A 21,134-nucleotide genomic window follows, 5' to 3' on the forward strand; every position below is an offset into this window, starting at 1 on the left:
ATGGCCAAGGCTACACAGAGAAACCGTCTTTTAAAAAGTAATAATAATAATAATTAGCATACAAAGCAAACTGACTAATGGCTATGCACTTACGTAAGTATGTCTTCAGCTGGTTTATTTGCATCCAGGCTTGGTTTTACCTCTCTTTTCTGAATTATATAGCCCTACAAAAACAAAAAAAATAAAAAACTGGTATTAGACTTACCTATATTCACAATTAACAAAAGATTGACTTTTTGACTGATTTTTTTTCTAATTAAAGATACATTTTAAATATAGGAAGAAAAATAGTAAAGCATGAGGGGTTTTTTGTTTGTTTGTTTTGTTTTTCAACATAGGCTTCTCTGTGTAGTGCTGGCTGTTCAGGAACTCTCTTTGCAGACCAAGCTGGACTCTAACTCAAAGAGATCCGCCTGCTTCTGAGTGCTAGGATTAAAAGTGTGCACCACCACACACAGCTGGGGAACTTTTTAAATTGTTTAACTATGAGGTGATTATAAACTGCCATTTTTTTTCAAGTGCTGGCAAATCAAAGAATGCTTCTCTAAAATCAATTCAAGATGGACGACGAAACATACTTGCCTAAAAACCCAGCACTACCGAGGCCTGATGTGGAAAATCTTGAATCCTAACACCATCCTGGGCTCCATAGAAAGACCTTGTGTCAAAGAAAGAAAAAACTGGCTAGACAGAGAGTTCGGCAGTTAAGACTGCTTTGCTTGCTGCTCTTCCAGAGGACCCAAGTTTGGTTCCCAGCACACAGAGGCTTACAACCAACCACCTGTAACTCCAGTTCCAAGTGATCAACACCCTCTTTTGGCATCCAAGGGTGCCCACACATGTGCATAAACTCATATAGGCATATATACATACATGTAAGTAAAAATCTTTAAAAAAAAAAAACTTAATACAAATTCCTCAACTGTTTGGGTTTTTGTTTTTATAAAAAGTGGGGTCTTGTGCATCCATGACTGGCTTTGAACTTGCTATGCAGACAAAAATGACCTTGAACTTCTGACCCTCCTGCCTCCACTTCTAAAGCACTTCTAAAGTGCTGAAATTACAGGCATGCACTCACAGTACCTGACTTAACAGTTCAAGGAATCAAACCCAGAGCCTAGTGTACTCTAGGGAAGACTCTATCAGCTGAGTTTGTGTGTGTGTGTGTGTGTGTGTGTGTGTGTATGCGCCTTTTTGGTTGTGAGCCTTAGACTCTCACTCCTTTTGTTTTTTGTTTGTTTTTTTCCCCTGAGACAAGGTTTCTCTGTGTAGCCTTGGCTCTCCTAGACTTACTCTGTAGATCAGGCTAGCCTTGAATTCACAGAGAGCCACCGGCCTCTGCCTCCCTTAGGGCTGGGCTAGCAAGCATGTGCCACCGCACTTGGCTAGCTGAGTTTTATATTGAGCCCCAACATAATATTTTCTATAAAAGATAAAAAATAGAAGAAAATGTATAGGAAGCAATAAAAAAAAAAGAGACTATCCCAGAACTAGGTGTGCAGCCCAATGGTACAATATGAACATATATGTTCAAGGCCTTGGGTTTAAGCATCATGCAAGAAAAATAAAACAAAACAAAATAGAAGTATTTTATTTCTGAAAATCCAAATAAGATGAAAATAATAAGCAGAGGCAGGCAGATCGCTGTGAGTTCGAGGCCAGCCTGGTCTACAAAGCGGGTCCAGGACAGCCAAAGCTACACAGAGAAACCCTGTCTCGAAAAACAAAGCAAAAAAACCCCCCAAAAACAAAAACAAAAACAAAAAACAAAACAAAACAAAACAAAACAATAAAAATAATAAAGAAAGCTGGTGCGGTGGATCAATGAGTAGAGGTGCTGTCTCCAAGCCTGAGAAGCCTGAGTTTGACCCCTAGGACTACACAGCAAAGGGAAGTAGCCAACTCCTGCCAACGCTATAGCACCGCCCCCAATAAGAGACACATGTAAAACAACACACAGCATTTACATGGTACTGCTACCTTTCCATTGAAGTTGGATGTTTTTTTCATATAGTCTTCTGCGTTCTGCACACAAACCAGTACCTTTTCAATTTCTAACGGAGAAATAAAAACAAGGGGAAAAGGAATGCCAATCAACTTGAGTAAGCACTATTAAACAACTATATTATTTATTTATTGGTTTTTTGAGGCAGGGTCTCACTATGCAGCCTTGGCTGGCTTGGAACTAACTCACTATGCAAAACAAGACAAGACTGGCCTTGAATTCATAGAGAACAGTTTTCCTCTATCTTCTAAGTGCCAAAATTAAAGGCATGTGCCACCATATATTTATTTATTTATTTATTTATTTATTTATTTATTTATTTTTGGTTTTTCGAGACAGGGTTTCTCTGTGTAGCCTCGGCCATCATGGACTCGCTTTGTAGACCAGGCTGGCCTCGAACTCACAGTGATCCGCCTGCCTCTGCCTCCCGAGTGCTGGGATTAAAGGCGTGCGCCACCACGCCCGGCTGCCACCATATATTTATTAAAAAGCAACAGAAAGGTAGCTGAGTATGGTGGTATAGGCCTATAATCCTAGCACTAAGGAGGCTGAGACAGGACAGTCATGAGTTCAAGGCCAGCTTAGGCTTTACACTAAGACTATATCAAAAACACCAAAAAATTCGGATGCTGTCAGGTCTCCAGGAAGTAAAAGGAAAAAGAGCAACTCCTTACAAGTTCTCCTCTCAACACACACATTAACACACTAAATAAAATGTTACGATAACCGCCAGGCATGGTGGTGCACGCCTTTAATCCCAGCACTCAGAGGGGAGGGGAGGGCGAGGCAGGTGGATCGCTGCGAGTTCGAGGCCAGCCTGGTCTACAAAGCGAGTCCAAACAGCCAAGGCTACACAGAGAAACCCTGTCTCGAAAAAACAAAAACAAAAAACAGGCCAATGAGCTGGCTCAATATACAAAGGTACTTGCTACAAAAGCCTAGAAGACATCAATTCTATGTCTAGAAGCCAACATAAAGGTGGAAAAAGAGAGGAGACTCCACAAGTTGACATCAGAAGGGCCCCCACACATGCTATGGCATAGGACCTGCCTCCCCAATACTTATCAGGCGCACACAATATATTCACACAAATTTTTAAACATTAAAACAACCAGGAGGGCTGGAGATAGAGCTCAGTGGTTAAGAACACTGGCTGCTCTTCCAGATGTTGAGTTCAATTCCCAGCAACCACATGGTGGCTCCTAACCATCTGTAATGGGATCTGATGCCCTCTTCTGGGTGTGTGTGAAGACAGATTACTCATATACATTAAGATAAATAAATATATAAAAATAAATAAATAAAACAATCAGGAAAGCATTTATGAAATAATGTAAGTGGTTAAGGAAATGAAATACAGTTGCTTCATTTGTGTAACTGGCATATGTACATAAGATTATGTTTTGGTCACCCTATTACTAAATCATCAACCTTTCTTACAAAAATATACTTTATTCATAAACCTAATTTCCTAATTTTCATACAAACTTGTTTCTGGTTTTTTTGTCTATTACTTCTCTAAAACGTTACTATTTAATTACTACAGCCTCATAATTCATTTTAACCTTTGAAAAGGTTATATTGACAACATTAAATAACCAGTTGTCCCAAACATTTTCCTATGCTTTTGCCCTATGAGTATCCTGTTCATTTTATAAAAAAAAGTAACAAAAATACCACCACTATCTGTTGTCACTAGAGACAAGGATATATGACATTAGCATATTCCAGAAAACATTTGATTTGTATTTTTAAACAATTTTCATTCAAAAATGAAAATTATCACTATACCTTATGAAATAATAAATAATTCTAAAACAAACACTAGGAATGTTCCAAACATCACACAAGAGACTAAATAGGTCATAATTTTCCAAGAACAAATCTCCTATTTTCCTTTCCTTTCCTTTTTAAATTCCTTTTAAAGTAACAGCTTTAGCTGTGCACGTCTCAGTGTGCGTGTGGAGATTAGTAGACAGCCTGCAGGAGTGAGCTCTCTCTGTCCACCACGGGGGACCCAGGAACCAAACTTGTGTCATCGGGCTTGGCAGCAGGTGCCCTTTTACCGGACCATCTCACCAGCCCTCCTTCCTTATTTATCTCACTCTACAAGTTAGCTTCCGTAGGTAATTACTACAGCCTAATTCATCGTGCAGCCAGTCTGCAGAACTGTACAAGTGAAGTGGATGATGAGTTAGTGAAGTCAGAAGGCTAGAACTTCTACTATCCAAGGTCAATAACGAGTGCAAAAATTAGAGGGTATGAAAATGAAAGTTTTAAAGTTCAAAGGTATGAAGAAAGGGATAAGGATAAAGACTAAAGTGTGTATTAATAGGGATAAATGTCCACAGTGGAGGAGGAAAAGAGGAAAAGCCGTATGTGTAGGGTACTTTGATCAAATTTTTGTCTGTTGGTTTTTTTGCTGTTTCTTTTTAAACAGGGATCACTATGTAGCCCAGATTGTCCTCAAACTCACCAAGATGCACTCTACTATTGGGATTACAGGTATGAGTCACCACTAATTACCTTCATGTATTTACATAGATAGACAGACAGACAGACAGACAGACATTATGAAGGTGGGGCTCAAATGTGGAGGTCAGAGAACTTGAGAGCGGGAGCTGGTTCTTTCCTTCCAACACGTAGATTTAGAGATCAAACTTCAGGTCTTCAGCTTGACAGCACCCGCCTCTACTTGACAGCACACGTCTTTACTTGACAGCATGCGCCTTTACTTGACAACACGCGCCTTTACTTGACAGCACATGCCGTTACTTGCTGAGCCGTCTTGCCAATCCCACATCAAAATTTTCTTAGTCTTGAGTTATCCATTCACTTATAACTTTAAAAACTAAAATTTCTTCTAGTAAAGAAACAAGATGCCAGAGGCTAGAGAGATGGCTCAGCAGTTAAGAATACTGGCTGCTCTCTCAGATGGTGTAAGGTCAATTCCCAGCACCCAATTGATAGCTCACATGGGTTGTAAGTCCACTCCAGGGGATGTAATATCTTCTTCTGACCTCCTAGGACACACATGTGGTAAACAGACAAACAAGGAACCAAAATACTCATACAAATTTAAAAAAAAAAAAAGAAAAAGAAAAGAAAAGAAAGAGAGAAAGAAGAGCTAAGTGTGCTAATCTCAGCATCTAGAAGGTTGAGGCAGGAAGATTCAAAGCTCAAAACGATGCTGGGCTACAACGTAGGAGAAACCTTATTTCTAAAAACTTCAAAATGAAACAAAACAAAACAAAAAAGGAAATAAATGAGGTGTTTGTCCATAGAAGGTTTTTTAAAGCACTTGTAGGACCTTACTTAGGTGCAATTTTCAGCATGACAAAACTTCAAAAAAGAAAAACAATCAAAGAAAAAGGGAAACAAATTAAAATGCACAAAATCTGGACCATGCAGACATACCTTTGCTTTCAAGTTTTTCATCCACTTTGACACTGCCAGAGAATCCGTTTTCTATAAGACAGTGCTCAATAAGAGCTGGGCCATAGGCTATAAAAGTAAAGAGTATTGTTAATGTTTTCCTATAAAACTTCACATTTAAAATACGGCATAAATTTATAGCTCAATATGAATAACCTACTCAATGTAAGTAGCCAGTGAAAATCATTTTTACTTCTTTTCAAATGGTATTAGAATTAAGACTTGAAGTAATGAGAAGAGTTTGAAATTACAGTAAGCAGAGAATCAGTGAATGTTATAGGCATTTAACAGCATTCAGAAATACATAAGATTAGCTAGAAATGTAGCTTAGTGGCAGGCAGAGCACTTGCTTAGCACACAAAAGACCCCAGGCTTAATCCTTAATTCCTCATAGAAATCATTAGGACACTTATAAACCATGGCCAGAAATGATTTATCCCTGTAATTCAAGGTTGATTTTGTTTCTAAAAATTGACTAAAATGTCACAACTAACAAACGAGCAAAACCAGACACTTCAAAAAGATACACAAGCTGGGTGTGGTGGTGCACGCCTTTAATCCCAGCACTCGGGAGGCAGAGGCAGGCGGATCGCTGTGAGTTCGAGGCCAGTCTGGTCTACAAAGTGAGTCCAGGATGGCCAAGGCTACACAGAGAAACCCTGTCTTGAAAAACAAAAACAAAAAAAAAAACCAAAAAACCAAAACCAAAAACAAAAAAAAAACCAAAAAGATACACAAATAGCCAGAAGTTATAAGGGAAAAAGAAGGTCTACATGGGTTGGAGAGATAGTTTAGCAGTTTAGCTTTTTCAGGGGACTCAAGTGTGATTCCTAGCACCCACATCAATCAACCTACAACTGGATCTAACTACAGTTCTGGGAGGATCTGATACATCTGACCTCTGCAGCTCTGCAGGTAATGGCACACATATTCACAATATATATTTATTTATATATAAATACTTATTATATAAATAAAATAAAATCAACTTTGGAAATTTATGCCAGGCATGGTGGCACACGCCTTTGATCCCAGCACTTAGGAGGCAGGGGCAGGTGGATAGCTGTGAGTTCAAGGCCAGCCTGGTCTACAAAGAGAGTTCCAGGATAGCTAGGGGTATTACACAGAGAAACCCTGTCTCGGAAAAATAAAATAAAATAAAAGTTGCCAGGCAGTGGTACTGCCAGGCACATGCCTTTAACCCCAGCACTTGCGAGAGGCAGAGACAGGTGGATGGATCTCTGAGGTCAAGGTCAGCCTGGTCTACAGAGCAAGTTCTAGGACAGCCAGGCTACACAGAAAAAACCCTGTCTTGAAAAACCAAACCACACCAAAACAAAGAAAAAAAATTAAGCTGGGCATGTTAGAATACACTTGCCATCCCAAGAGGGTGAAAGAGCAAGATCCGAAGTTCAAATCTAGCTTGTGTTACATAGTTAAGACATCTCAAGGGGCTGGAGAGATGGCTCAGTGGTTAAGAGCACTGTCTGCTCTTCCAGAGGCCCTGAGTGCAATTCCCAGAAACCATATGTTGGCTCGTAACCATCTATAATAGTGATCTGATCCCCTCTTCTGGTGTGCAGGTGTTCATGCAGATAGAGCACCCATATACATAAAATAAATAAATGCTTTAAAAAATAAAAAGATATCTCAAGTTTTAAAAAATCGGAGGGAGGGCTGATAGAGACCTCTCAGTGGTTAAGAGTACTTAAAGCTCTTATAGAGAATTTGGTACAGTTCCCAGCACCCACATGGTAGTTTACAACAATCTATAACCCCACTTCTAAGAGATCCAGTGCCCTTTGATGACTCCATGGACACCAACCACATACACAGTGTGCACACACTGAGACATAAAATCATAAAATAAAAAAAAGAGAGCCCATGATGTAGTTCGGTGTAAGATGGAGGCTTCAGTCAATATCAAGCAACTCAGCAAAAAACAAACAAACAAAAAAACTGAATAAGATAAACCATATTCATAGACTAAAGAACAACATGTAGAAAAACATCTAAAAAATCCATCAATTCCTATTAAAAATCAATAAGGGTAATATTTCCATCTGTCAATTGGTACCTATAAAACAAAACAAACTGCAGCTAATACCATATTTACTAATAAAACATTAAATATATTTTCTCTCTCACTTGAGGAAAAAGGTAACACTACTCATTTTTACTATAGCTATTCAGCATTGTAATAAAAATTAAAATTAGTGCAATGAGGTAGAATTAATTGGGGTTGGAGAGACAGCTCAGTGGTCAAAAGCACACTGGCCGCTCTCTTCCAGATGTCCTTGTGTTCAATACCCAGCACCTACATGGTGGGCCACAACCATTATAATGGGATTTTATCCCCTCTTCTGGTAAGCAGGCAAAGCACATATACATAGAAATATAAATAAATCTTAGCAAACATAAATGCAGATAAAACACCCATATACACAAATGTTTTAAAGAAAGAATTACTCAAATGTTCAGATTAGGGGACTGGAGAGATGGCTCACTGGTTAAGAGCACTGCCTGTTCTTCCAAAGGTCCTGAGTTCAATTCCCAGCAACCACATGGTGGCTTATAGCCATCTGTAATAGGATATGATGTCCTCTTCTGTCATGAAAACATACATGAGAAAAGAATACAAATAAATAAATATCTTTTTTTAAGTGTTCAAATCAAAACAGAAAAAAGCTGGGCGCAGTGGCGCATGCCTGTAATTCCAGCACTTTGGGAGGCTGAGGCAGGTGGATCGCTGTGAGTTTGAGGCCAGCCTGGTCTACAGGGTGAGTCTAGGACAGCCAGGGAGGGACACACAGAGAAACCCTGTCTTGAAAAACAAAAAATTAGAAAGAAAAAGAAAAATCAATTTTATTCTCAGAGGAGATATGACCCTGTATGCTAAAAATTCTTATAGACTCCTCTCCTCTCCTCCCCCATATAGTGAGAGTTCTGGTGTATTTAAACATCCAGTTATGTTATATAAACATGTCTTTGTTGTAGTCCCAGGTGTGGGGTATAGGGTGGCTTCAGACTGTCAACAGCACCCCACTATTTGTCTTGTGCATGCTCTGGCAGAAGCCTGATCCTGCCAAGTTAAGAGCAGTTTCATTCTGGGGACTCTGGAGAGGGTAGAAAAGACTAGAGCCCCACGAGAGCGGACCTGGCTGTTCCTTCTGCTGTTGCTGATTTGTAAAGTGGTTGTAAGAAAAGAGATTTTAAGACAAAACTGGAGCTCTCCTGACAAGACAAAGACTGGACTCGCCCCAAGAACCCAGTGCTCCTAAGCAGCAGGGAGTACCCTATAGAGGCCTATGCTCCTCTCCCCTCTGATCTTTATCTCCTACCTAGTGTTTGGAGGTTGGAGAGAGGTAGAGCTAGAACCCAATAAAAAGCAGGGCATAGTAGCACACTCCTGTAATCCCAGCACTCGGGGAGGCAGAGGCAGGCAGACCTCAGAGAAACCCTGGTCTTGAAAAACCAAAACCAACCCAGCAACCACCTGCAAATGGTATCAAGCTCACAGGCAAGGCAGGATGGAAACTTGGTCTCTAATGCTGAGGAGGAAGCGCACAGGAAGAAGGGACGGATACTCTGTTTCAGGAAGTAAGCAAAAAGGCTGTGAGGTCCCTGTTTACAGAGAGGACTTTGTGGTTTTGCTTTTCCTTCCTATGTTCTGTTTCAAAAAAAGTTGGAAGAATGGCTAACAAGTGAAAATGTTGCCAGTGGTAATGAATGGATCTGAGAGGCAACTAGAGAGGTTACAGGTAGAGGCTGAAACACTTGGGAAGTGAAAAGCGCAGGAAAAGGTAGAAATAAAATGAACAATTCAGCCCCGATGACAGAGAGTGGGAGCTTCCCACAGGAGAAGGAAGCAGGCTGGGCAGGAGGCAGACTGCTGGCCTCACCTGCGCCCTCACTTTCAGCACAATACTTCAGCTCTAAATTGTACAATGAAATGCAAAGGGACAGGCAAAGAGAAAGAGCTGAGAGTATTTAAACTACCTCATTTCAAGAGCCACAGAAATATGCCAAGATAAACTGTAGCAGGAGGACCGCTATGGGTTTAATGATGCCTGGGCCACACAAGTTCAAGGCTAGCTGAGCCAGCCTGTGTCAAAACAAAACAAAGTACCATCAAACACACAAAAAGACTTGGCAAAGCTGAGAAGAAGAGATTAATATCTGGCAGATGCTATCAGCCTTGAGTCCCAAAAACTCTGTAAATAAAATAAAATAAAATGCAAACAACTAAGTTAAGTGGCTATTAAACAAAAGTAATTTGGAAAAAAAGCAACCCCTCTGAATTATACATACTCAGGTACTGATAACATTCTATAACACTTTTATTCTTTTTCTTTTTCTTTTTAAAGGAGACTCATTTATTTATTATTATATATAAAGTGCTCTGCCTGCATGTACATCTGCAGGCCAGAAGAGGGCATCCGATCACATTATAGATGGTTGTGAGGCACCATGTGGTTGCTAGGAATTGAACTCAGGACTTCTGGAAGAGCAGTCAGTGCTCTTAACCGCTGAGCCATCTCTCCAGCCCCACTTATATTCTTTTTAAGACTATTTTTTGGGGTTGGGTGTGGTGGCACATGCCACTCGTGAGGCAGAGGCAGGCAGATTGCTGTGAGTTCGAGACCAGCCTGGTCTACAAAGTGAGTCTAGGACAGCCAAGGCTACACAGAGAAATCCTGTCTCAAAACTCTCCCCGCTCCCCCTCCCCCCGCCAACCCCTGCCCCAAAAGACAATTATTTGGCACTGGATATTTCATCACACTGTGAACCTGAGACTGTGTTGTTTACTAGAAAAAAACTTTATAGTTGTGAGGCTCAGCCTTAACACACACTTTTATTCAAGAACTTTCTGCTTGAATAATGTAAACAGGATTAAATAAACCCAACCATGGGTCAAGAGGAGGAGCAACTTAGTTGACAGGAAGTGAAGAAGTGAACATAAAAAAGAGAGAGAGAAAGAGGAAGTGAAGAGGATAGAGATTCACAGGAGGTAGAAAGGAGGGACACTCAGTTTGAGGGAATATTTTCTTCTTTTTAAAAAAGATTTATTTATTATTTATACAGTATTCTGCCTGCATGTACACCTGCCCACCAGAAGTGGGCTCAGATCACACTATAGATGGTTGTAAGCCACCATGTGGTTGTTGGGAATTGAACTCAGGACCTTTGAAAGAACAGACAGTGCTCTTAACCTCTGAGAACATCTCTCCTGCCCCTAAGGGAATATTTTTGAGATTGTGTGGGCAAGAAGCATGCTTTTCAGGACATCGGCTGAGTAGGTCAGCTGGGTGCTTTCTCTGCCTCTCTGAGCTTGCAGGTTTTCACCCCAGTATCTGACCCCCAAGTCTTCATTGGCAAAATCGAATGACTGAGAGTTTGTTAAAACAGTTATCTATGTGTACTATGTGTGTGTTTGAACATGAGTTTATTTGCATCGTGCGCATACAAGAGCTCATGGAGGCCAGACCAATGTCAGATGCCCTAGAACTGCAGTTAGAAGCATTTGAGAGCCACCATGTGGGTGCTGGGCGCTAACTAGACCCTCTGTAGGAGCAGTAAGCACTCTTCACTCCTAAGCCATTTCTCCAGTCACTGTTTTATTTTTGAGAAAAAGGCTGCTCCTTTATCCCAAACTGGCCTTGATCTTACTATGAAGCCAAGGGAAGACCTTAAACTTCTGATCCTCCTGCCTCACAGGAGTATTGGGATTATATGTGTATGCTACCAGGCCTACTTTTATGTAATGCTGGAGATTAAAGCCAGGGCTTTTCAACTGCTAAGCACTCTACTGACTTATACCACCCGCACCCCCACCTCATCTGTACTGTTTTTAAATAAAATCTAGTCACCGTAAAAAATCTCTAGCTTAAGCCAGGCATGGTGGTGGACATCTTTAATCCCAGCACTTGGGAGGCAGAGGCAGGCGGATCGCTGTGAGTTCAAGGCCAGCCTGGTCTACAAAGGTAGTGCAGGATATCCAGGACAGCCAGGGCTACACAGAGAAACCCTGTCTCAAAAAACCAAAAACCAAACCAAAACAACAAAACAAAGAACAGGAAAAAAAAAAGTTTTATTTTTATTTATATGTACATGTTTGTGTAAATGTATGCCGTGTGTGTGTGTGTGTGTGTGTGTGTGTGTGTGTGTGCGTGTGTGTGTGTGTACACACCCATGGTACCCATGAAGGCCAGAAGAGGTGTCAGACCTGCAGCTGGAGTTATAGGTGGTTGTGAACTCATGGTGCTGTGAACTGAACTTGAGTATCTCATCAGTTCCTTGTTCAGTTTTTGAAAAGGAAAAAAAAAAAAGATTTAAATATATTCATGGAAGTGTTGTCACACAAACATCTTATTACAATTCGCAGGAATACTCACGAAGTAATGGATTAAGAACTCTCTTCAGCAGTTCACCCTTAGGAGCATTAGCTATTACTTCAGTCAATCTGTGAATAAGATCGGCACACTTTTTATCACCTTATATTTAATAAGCCTTGTATCAGTATTCCCATTCATACTAACTTTATCTGCATCCATTTATAAATTCCATTTTTATAAGCATCTAACATACAGCAAAGATTATTACTGTAAGCCTGAGAAGTGAGTCTTGAAAGTAATTTACCTATGGGGCTAGAGAGGCTCAGAGGCTAACAGCACTTGTTCTTGCACAGAGCTATAGCTCACTTCCCAGTACCCACAACAGGCTGATCTCAGGCCCTGCAACTCCAGGTCCAGGGATCTGAAGTCCTCTTCTAGCCTCTGTGGCATATGCATACATACCCGTGCACAAAAAGCTATGATTTGCTTATCATCAATGTGACATAAAGATGCATTTCTCTGTAAACGCCACATGTTGTTTGTAAATCTCCATGCCGTATCTGAACACCAGCAATGGTTACACCTAAATTTAACATTTGCTAAGAACTCAAAGGACGCTGTGGCTCAGTGCAACCCCCAAACCACAGGATCAACAATATCTGAGAACTCTAGAAAACGTCCTCCCTGGATCCACTGCATCAGTAGAGAGAGCAGTTACAGTCCAGTGAGCCCCCTGACTAGGATGAATGCTGAGCCTGAGGATCACCAGTGGACTGCCAGAAGAAGCCATAACTAATCATCACCTTGTCCTTTCACTTTTTCCTAAATAAACTAGAATGGCTACCCCCTACTTGCGCTCTGCCTGCCTAACCTGTCTATCTTCTCATTGAACAGCCAAATCGGCACGTCACTCTGCCAAGGAGTCAGAAGCATTTTAAGTAACTCAAACTATAGCATAAAAAGATATACACTTGAGGGCTGGGCATGGTGGTGTATACCTTTTATCCCTGCAGTCTGGAGGCAAAAGCAGGTGGACCTTTATGAGTTCAAGGCCAGCCTGGTTGATAAATCAAGTCCAGGACAGCCAAGGCTATAAGCCTTGACAAGACAGAGAAACCCTGTCTCGGAAAACAACAACAACAACAAACAAAACAAAAAAGAAGGAGAGTTGTTGCTCACAAATGAACTGTAATCGCATATACGCATATTATATAGTTCAGTATAAATTTAATTATACAAGTAAACATTTTTTTGTTTATTTCAAGACAGGGTCTCTCTGTGTAACCTTGGCTGTCCTGGACTTGCTTTGTAGACCAGGCTGGCCTCAAACTCACAGCCATCCACCTGCCTCTGCCTTCCTAAGTGCTAGGAATAAAGGCATGCGCCACCAGACCTGGCTACAATCTTTTTTTTTTTTCCCGAGACAAGGTTTCACTGTGTTGCCTTAGCTGTCTTGGACTCTCTTTGTAGACCAGATTGAATTCACAGCGATCCGCTGCCTCTGCCTCCCTAATGCTAGGATTAAAGGCGTGCGCCACCACACCCGGCTCACAAGTAAACATTTTTAATTGAATTTTTCATGATGTGAAATACAACCTGGTTTACCTTTCTTAAATAAATGTGACATAATTGTACAAACACTGTTACCTTTCCAAAGTCAGCAAAGGTTCAGCAGCTCTGGCATGATCAATGGGATAGCGTTCACGAACAGCAAACTTAACATCATCTGCTTCATCAGTTCGAAACCTTAGGATATTTAAAATTAGGTACTCATAATCTGTAAGAACAATGTTCCCCTGCAATAAAGCAAAATACAGTTTAATGCTTTTTCAAGTCAGTCTTGAAATGTGTTAAAACCAAAAAAGATGTGTCATTAAAACCTACTTATATACCAAGAAGAGACTTGATACCCTATGAGCATATACAGGGGGAGGAGGTCCCCCTCAGGTCACAGTCATAGAGGAGGGGAGTAAGGGGAAAATGGGAGGGAAGAATGGGAGGATACAAGGGAGAAGATAATCATTGAGATGTAATATGAATAAATTAATAAAATAAAATTTTTTTAAAAGACCTACTTATAGTTAAGAAATAAAGTTACAAAACAAAAAGCACCAATCACATCTAAATAGGGACCTTTGCCCCAACCCAATAAATTAAATTAAATTCTGAGGACTCCAAGTTGGAAGTAGTCAAAGAACCTAGAAAAACTTGGCACTCTCTGTCTGGCTACTACGCATATTACCTGCAGAACCTCACTATGAAAACCTAACAGTTGCAGGAATTTAATAGGTGTGCCAAAGCCAAGCATCATCACATGCCTGTAATCCCAGCACTCAGAAGACAGAGGTAGGAGAAGATTCAGGAGTTTAAGATAATTCTTGGCTACATAGCAAGTTTGAGGCCAGTCTCCAGTACATGAATCTCTGACTCATAAATAACAACTAAAGTTCAGGTCAGATGAACTTTCAAATCCATTTGCATTTAAAATGCAAACGAATGGAATTATGAAACAACATAGTATGTCTATAAAAGGACAGCAGTGGTATAGCTAGTGTGGTGGTGTGCAACTATAATCCCAACAGTTCAGAGACTGAAGCAGGAAGATTCCAGGTTCCAAGCCAGCCTAGGATACATAGGGAACCGTTCTGAAACATAAAATAAAATAAAATAAAGCAGTCTGGGAGAATGGCTCAGTGGTTAAGAACTCACACTGCTATTGCAAAGGACCTGAGTTCAGTTCCCAGCACCCATGGTAGGTACCTCACACCTGTCTCTTACTTCATTCAGTTCCAAGGAGACTGAGGACACTGTGGTCTCTGTGAGCATGTGTATTCATATGCAAGTTAATATATACACAGTTAAAAACAGAAAACAAAACAACAAAAAACTTCAAAAGATCCATTAAAAATTTAGGGGGCTGGAGAGACAGTTCAGCAGTTCTGAGCATTCATCCCTCTTCCAGATCACCAGGGTTCCATTCCCAGTACCATCATGGTGGCTTAACAACCATTTGTAACTCTAGTCCAGGGAATTTAACATCCTCTTCTCACCTCTGCAGCAACCAGATATACATGTGGTGCACATACAGACAAAATACTCATATAAGGTAAAATAAAATGAAAAATCTTTTTCTTATAAAACTTAAAGCATCAAATTTAATAACTAATCCCTCCTCTGCTAAGCTACTTTCTGATCTGAGGGTTACTTTTTTCAGAGTTGTTCCTAGTATAAATGAATTATTGTTGTGTTTGTATTATATTTGCTATGTGTGTGGTGATGGAGACAGCGTATGACTGTGTCACAGTGTGTGTGTATATGTGAAGGTCAGAGGACACTTTGTGGCATTAGTTCCACCTTTACATGGATTCCAGGGGACAAACTCAGGTCATGGCAAGCCCTTTTAGCAGCTGAGCCATCTCACCAGCCCAAATTTATTATAAATTTGTAAACTTGATTTCTGAAGATCATTTTGAGTTGAAATAAGCCTCTTTGCACAAAGTCTAATCAACCCTAGATGCACCATTACTCAAAATTCCAGACATGAAACTCTGGTACACAGAATGGAAAGGATGACCTTTACAGGGTTTCTCTGTGTAACAGTCCTGGCTGTCCTGGTCAGACTTCCTTTGTAGAGCAGTCTGGCCTTGAACTCAGAGATTCCTCTGCCTCTGCCTCCAGAGCACCACCACGCCAATAAAATCTATTTTCTGCTTGCATATACACCTGCACCCCAGAAGAGGGCACAAGATCTCATTATAGATGGTTGTGAGCAACCATGTGGTTGCTGGGAATTGAACTCAGGACCTTTGGAAGAACAGACAGTGCTCTTAACCTGTGAGTCATCTCTCCAGGCCCTGGTAAAATCTCTTAAATTACATCAACAACTCCCTCTCTCAGATAGCACAATGATGAAACAAAATTCCAAGCTTATACTCTCATACATAAATCCTTAGTGTTCACCCCAAATTCATCACTAATTGCATTTCTGGAGGCTAGACAGTATGACTGTCTTCTTGCTCAGATCCTTCAAATGGACACTCTCTGAAGCCAAAGGGACAAGTTGGAACAGAAAAACCATGAAGACAGCTTACAGTTCAATTAATATTATGTCCCACCATTTGTTTTAACATAAGATAACATTAGTACAAACTAAGCATGCATATAGTACACAAGAACTTGGTGTTATCTCAAGCTTTGAAGCTGAGTAACAGGTGGTTTTGAACCATTCAACTTGGGTACTGAGGACTGAAGTTAGGTCTTTGCAAGGGAAGCAAACAAAACACTCCTAACCACTGATCATCTCTCCAGCCCCAAGTCTAAATTTACTTCTTAAAAAAGATGGTTGCTTCATAAAACACAAAATGGGAAGAAAAAAAAAAGGTTATTAGATTTTAAAAACAACAAAAATTCCAGAAATCTATTATATGCATCCCAATTTTTTTTAAACACATCATATGATAGGTCTTTTTGTTCCTAAGGAAAGTCTCACTTAATAGCCCCAGGTGGCCTTGAACTACAGAAACCCAACTGCCTCTTGCTCCCAAATACTGGGATTAAGGTTTGCACCACCAAGGCCAGCTGATCAGCATTTTATGAGGGTCATGTGAAAGACATTTTCTAATCAGCCACCATATTAAGTATCTGTTAAGAATTATGACAATAAGGTAAGTTTTATCTTAAAAATAAAGTTTTTAAAAACCTTTGTTTTATTTAGAAGAAGAAGAGGAGGAAGAGGAAGAGGAAAAAGTAGCAGTAGTAGAAGATGACGAGGAATTAAGAGTAAAGCTGGTTGGTGGTAGAACATTCCTGTGATCCCAGCACTAGGGAGGCAAAGGCAGAGGAAGGTAGATCTCTGAGTTTTACGCCAGCCTGGCCTACAGAGTTCCAGGACAGCCAGTGCTTCAGAATAAAAATAAAAATAAATAGGCAAGGATTAGCAAAGATGTAAAATTAAAAGAACTCTTAATCAATATCATCAATTAAAACGACACCATTGAAGACTTCGACACTTCTCAGTTTAACTTACCCTATCGTACAGCTCAATGATTAAGTGGTAAGCAGCTTCGTCGCTTCCAAATTGGAAATCCACAATTCTATCCACACCAAGCTGTTTTGCACTGACTAATCTCCGACTCTTCAAATGTTTTCGACACTAACAAGAAACAGAAGAAAAAAAACATTTGTGCAAAGAAAGTAAACTTCTAAATACTCGGTACTAGTTTATGAAAATTATCTTTAGGCCATCAAGAATATTTAAATAATAAAGTAGTGCAGTCATAAAACAAAAGCTGACAAATGATAATCAGAGAAAAAAATTTTAAAGTTGAAATTTTTTATTTATTTGGGGTGTGTGTGGCAACACGTGCATGCCATAGTACACATGTAGGTCAGTAAATAACTTGTGTGAGTTGGTATTCTCCACTCATCATGTGTACTCCAGGGGTCAAACTCAGGTCTTCAGGCTTGTAGTTTTGTCCACTGAGTCAGCTTGCCAGGCCCCAGCCAGGTGGAAAAATCCTTAAGCCTTTATTGTAACAACCTCTAACTTAAGTAGTTATTTTGTATTGTTTTTCAGAATAATGACAAATGTGAGAGTTGAGCAACCATTGACTTACCATATACTGGGCATTAAATAGCTCTTTATCTGTAAATACTTTCTGCTCTACTGCAAAAACAAAACAAAACAAAAAAAAAACTCCCAATTTGAGTAGACAAATACATTTAACTCATAAAAGTGCCAAGAGTTTGTGGTTATTGTTTTCTATTTTTTGAGGCAAAATGTCACAATCTTCCTAAGTCAAGCCCCTGAACGTTGGGGTTACAGGTGTGAACCACCAAGCAAACCAGTAAAGAGTGACACACAATGGCAAACTCCTGTAATCCTAGCACAGGAAAAAAGATCATCCTAAATTTGAGGCTAGTCTGGTCGATATAGCAAGTTCCAAACTGAGTGTGGTGCCACACAGCTTTAGTTCTAGCACTTGGGAGACAGAGGCAGGCAGATCTCTGACTTTGAGGCCGGTATGGTCAGGACAGACAGGTGTAGTGGAAGTTTTGGCTTCTTTAAAACCCAGTGATGGGGCTGGAGAGAGGGCTCAGTGGTTAAGAGCACTGACTGTTCTTCCAGAGGTCCTGAGCTCAACTATCAGCAACCACCTGGTGGCTCACAACCATTTGTAATACAATCCGGTGCCCTCTTCTGGTGTGCATGAAGACAGTGTACTCATACACATAAAATAAATAAATATATTTTTAAAAGTTATGTTATATTAATATGTTTTTGTTTTAATCCCAAGTGTGGGATATAAAACTGCTTTTAGTTTATCCATAGCTGATAATTGCTGGGAGAGGAGTGTGGCCTTTGCTAGCTGCAGACAGTTTAATCCTGAGGTCTCTGAGAGGGTATAAAGTCCAGAGGCAAGAGAAAGAAGGTACTTCGAAGAGACGGAGGAGAAAGAAGGAGGCTGCGGGTTCTGCTGGACTGCTGCACATCCTGATGACTGAGACTGGCATTTTCTCAAAGAAGCTGATGACCCTAACCAGCCGGAAGTAGCTAAGCAACCTATGCTCCCTCTCCCCGCTAACCTTCTTTCTTTCCTACCTAGGGTTGGTGGGATTGGAAGGGATGCAGAGGCGTTAAGGAACCCCAAATAAAACAGGTTCTAAAAACAGCGCCTACAGACAGGGCTACACAGAGAAACCTTGTCTCAAAAAGCAACAACAAGAGAACACATTACTGCAACAACAACAAAAGAAAAAGCTCCAGGCTAGCAGGTTAAGGCTTGTGGACCAAGTCTGAGGATCTGAGTTGGATCTTATTCCCTAGCCCTCATCTCACAGCAGGACTGATTCTCCACAAGTTGTCTCCTGAGAGCCCCACTTGTGAGCCCCAACTTGTATCTGTATGCTGTTTCCACCCACCTACCTACCTATACATACACACACACACACACACACACACACACACACACACACACACGATATATTTTTTAAATGTAGCTTCCAACTTAAAATTTACCTTCATAGCAAAACCAGACGGCATCATATTCTTAGGCCATTCAAATTCTGTTGTGTGAATACGTATACCAGATTCAAGTAACAGCGTAGCTTTAAAATCAGGTCTGTTCAAGAGAAAGCCAAATTTTTCTTTAGGGAATTTGCCAATGCTTACTTTCTGGAAAAAAAGAACTTAAAATGCAAGTTTAAAAAAAGCAAGAATGTCATATTTATTTACTAAAAATAATGCTATATTCTTACTTTTGAAGCCGAATAAGATACGTCTTATTATCCACATCATAAACGTTGTTTACTCTCATTCCCAGCAAGCTGCAAAGATAAAAGCATGTAACAAATCATACTCTTGTTTGAGGGAAAACTTCCCGATATTTATTAAGGCTGCAGAAGAGGGACTTTTCAGCTAGCACAACCGACTATGAAGGTTATCCCCAAAACAACTGTAGACATATAAGCACAGAAGTGGCCAGTCGGCTTCAGAGCACCAGACAGGTGCCTTCATCTGAAACGGCCCAGTGCTTTGGGGGGAAATACAGTAAAACTTAATCTAACTAACGTATTACAAGTGGTAGGAATAGCCGAGCCCCACCCCCCACCCCCGAAAATACAACAAAGCTCACACAGCTGAAAAAGAGAAAAGTCCAGAATACAGGGCCAAGTCTGCGAGTTACGGCTGAAAGGCACTGCTCCCTCTCTTCGGGATGAAGGATAGGCGATCTTTAGAAACCAGAACGCCAGCCCAGCGCCATGGCCAGCACCCTGGCATCTCGTTTTCCCAAGCGTTTGCTGCGGGACTCAGGCCACCGCGGCACGATCCCGCGGGACCAGCGCCAGGGAGAGGCGGCATGCAGGCTCGCGGCCCCGGGGGTCTCCCGAAGGCACCGGCCCCCAGGCCTAACCGGACCCTGGGGCACCGGGACGACCGTGGGGACCCCGGGCCCGTCTCCCGGCTAGCCGGTGCCAGGCCTCTGCTCCATGCGCTCCCAGCGCGAGCCTGCTGACCCGCACCACCGTACCTTGCATTCAGCTCCGCAAGCACCGCGCGGAGGTCAACCGTGCTGAAGCGGCTCTTCATGGTTAGGGTTCGCGTCGCTACCGCCGCAGTCTTCTCAGCTGCTGACCCGACGCAGGGACACGACACTTCTGCGCAGGCGCACTTGGCTAGCATCTACGGCAGCCCAGACGACCCAATATTTCTTACAGCGGAAGTGCGTCATTTAACTCTTTTTTCCGTTTTCTTTCTTTGTCTTTCTTTCTCTCTCTCTTCTCTCTCTCTCTTTCTTTCTTCTTCCTTCCTTTCTTTCTTTTTTCTTTTCTTTTTTCTTTTTTTCTTTTTTCTTTTTTTCTGGTCAAATCATGATTAACTCGTTTTTCACTGTTAAAACAACTCGAAACAGAGCCAACTACCTTCTCGAAGCTGTATCCCTTCCTTGAACACTGACAGGGTTAGTTCCGTCCCCCTTGCCCCAGCCGTCCTCCACCGTGGCCCCGCTGGCCTTTAACAAATTTGAAGCGAGTTAAAGGAGCATTTCCCCAGGAGGGCGCTAGCGCCCCGTATGGAAAAGCAAGGGCGCTTTCCAAACGCGAATTTGAAACCGGACAAACCGAACTGTTGGCTTTCCTGAGCCTGACAAGTCCGTAGAGAGGGGTTCCTGTTTTAATGGGTGCTACTCTCCGAAGTAGTATTCTACGGCATGTAGGATTCTCTTCCAGCGTGGATGCGGTGGGTGCTGTACTGCCTGGGTTTCCTGATTTCTTGGCACCTCAAATATTCAAGAATTTCGCTAACAGATGTCAGATAAAAATAAAGTGAGAGTTCCCATGGGAGAAAGAGAATAATTACTCCTCCCACACATCCCAGCGTTCTACGAACTTCTGGCTCTGCATGCTACTGATTCATGAATTATTCAGGTTCAAATATACGTTAATTAATTAGTCTAAGTTTTTCTTTTTAAAATAGTAATAAACAATTTTTAAACTATTGGTTTTGGGCAGTGAAAAGTGTGTGTGTGTGTGTGTGTGTGTGTGTGTGTGTGTGTGTGTGTGTGTGTTGGTCGTTTTTGATACAAAGTCTTACTATGTAGCCTAGCATGCTGCAATCACCAACACACTTAAAATTAAAAACACAGGCAATTTTTAAACCAGTGAAATGTGTACTTAAAAAGTTAAACCCAAAAGCACTCCCATGACTGTAAGTTCTTAGAATGGGTGACACTGCCTCAAACAAAACACCAAAAGCACAAAAAGGGTCAGATTACTACATAAGGATTTTGGTAATTATTATTTTGGGGTTTTTGTTTGTTTGTTTTGAGCAAGGCATGCTGTATAACCAAGGCTGGTTTAAA

General features: G+C 41.1%; 1 protein-coding gene across 1 annotated transcript in view; it reads right to left on the minus strand.

Annotated features, from left to right (window-relative positions):
* Positions 1–19,864, minus strand: part of Nemf (nuclear export mediator factor) — a 49,649-nt gene extending 29,785 nt beyond the window's left edge. Inside the window, exons 1-9 of the mRNA XM_051146942.1 lie at positions 19,806–19,864; positions 19,033–19,101; positions 18,794–18,896; positions 16,802–16,927; positions 13,423–13,571; positions 11,836–11,903; positions 5,423–5,509; positions 1,981–2,054; positions 94–164 (exon numbers count right to left, since the gene is read on the minus strand). Coding sequence (XP_051002899.1) covers positions 94–164; positions 1,981–2,054; positions 5,423–5,509; positions 11,836–11,903; positions 13,423–13,571; positions 16,802–16,927; positions 18,794–18,896; positions 19,033–19,101; positions 19,806–19,864 — 806 coding nt within the window. The remainder of the gene's footprint in view (positions 1–93; positions 165–1,980; positions 2,055–5,422; positions 5,510–11,835; positions 11,904–13,422; positions 13,572–16,801; positions 16,928–18,793; positions 18,897–19,032; positions 19,102–19,805) is intronic.
* Positions 19,865–21,134: the final 1,270 nt, after the last annotated feature.

Source organism: Acomys russatus, chromosome 1 (assembly GCF_903995435.1).
Source record: "Acomys russatus chromosome 1, mAcoRus1.1, whole genome shotgun sequence".
In the NCBI taxonomy this organism is placed as follows: domain Eukaryota; kingdom Metazoa; phylum Chordata; class Mammalia; order Rodentia; family Muridae; genus Acomys; species Acomys russatus.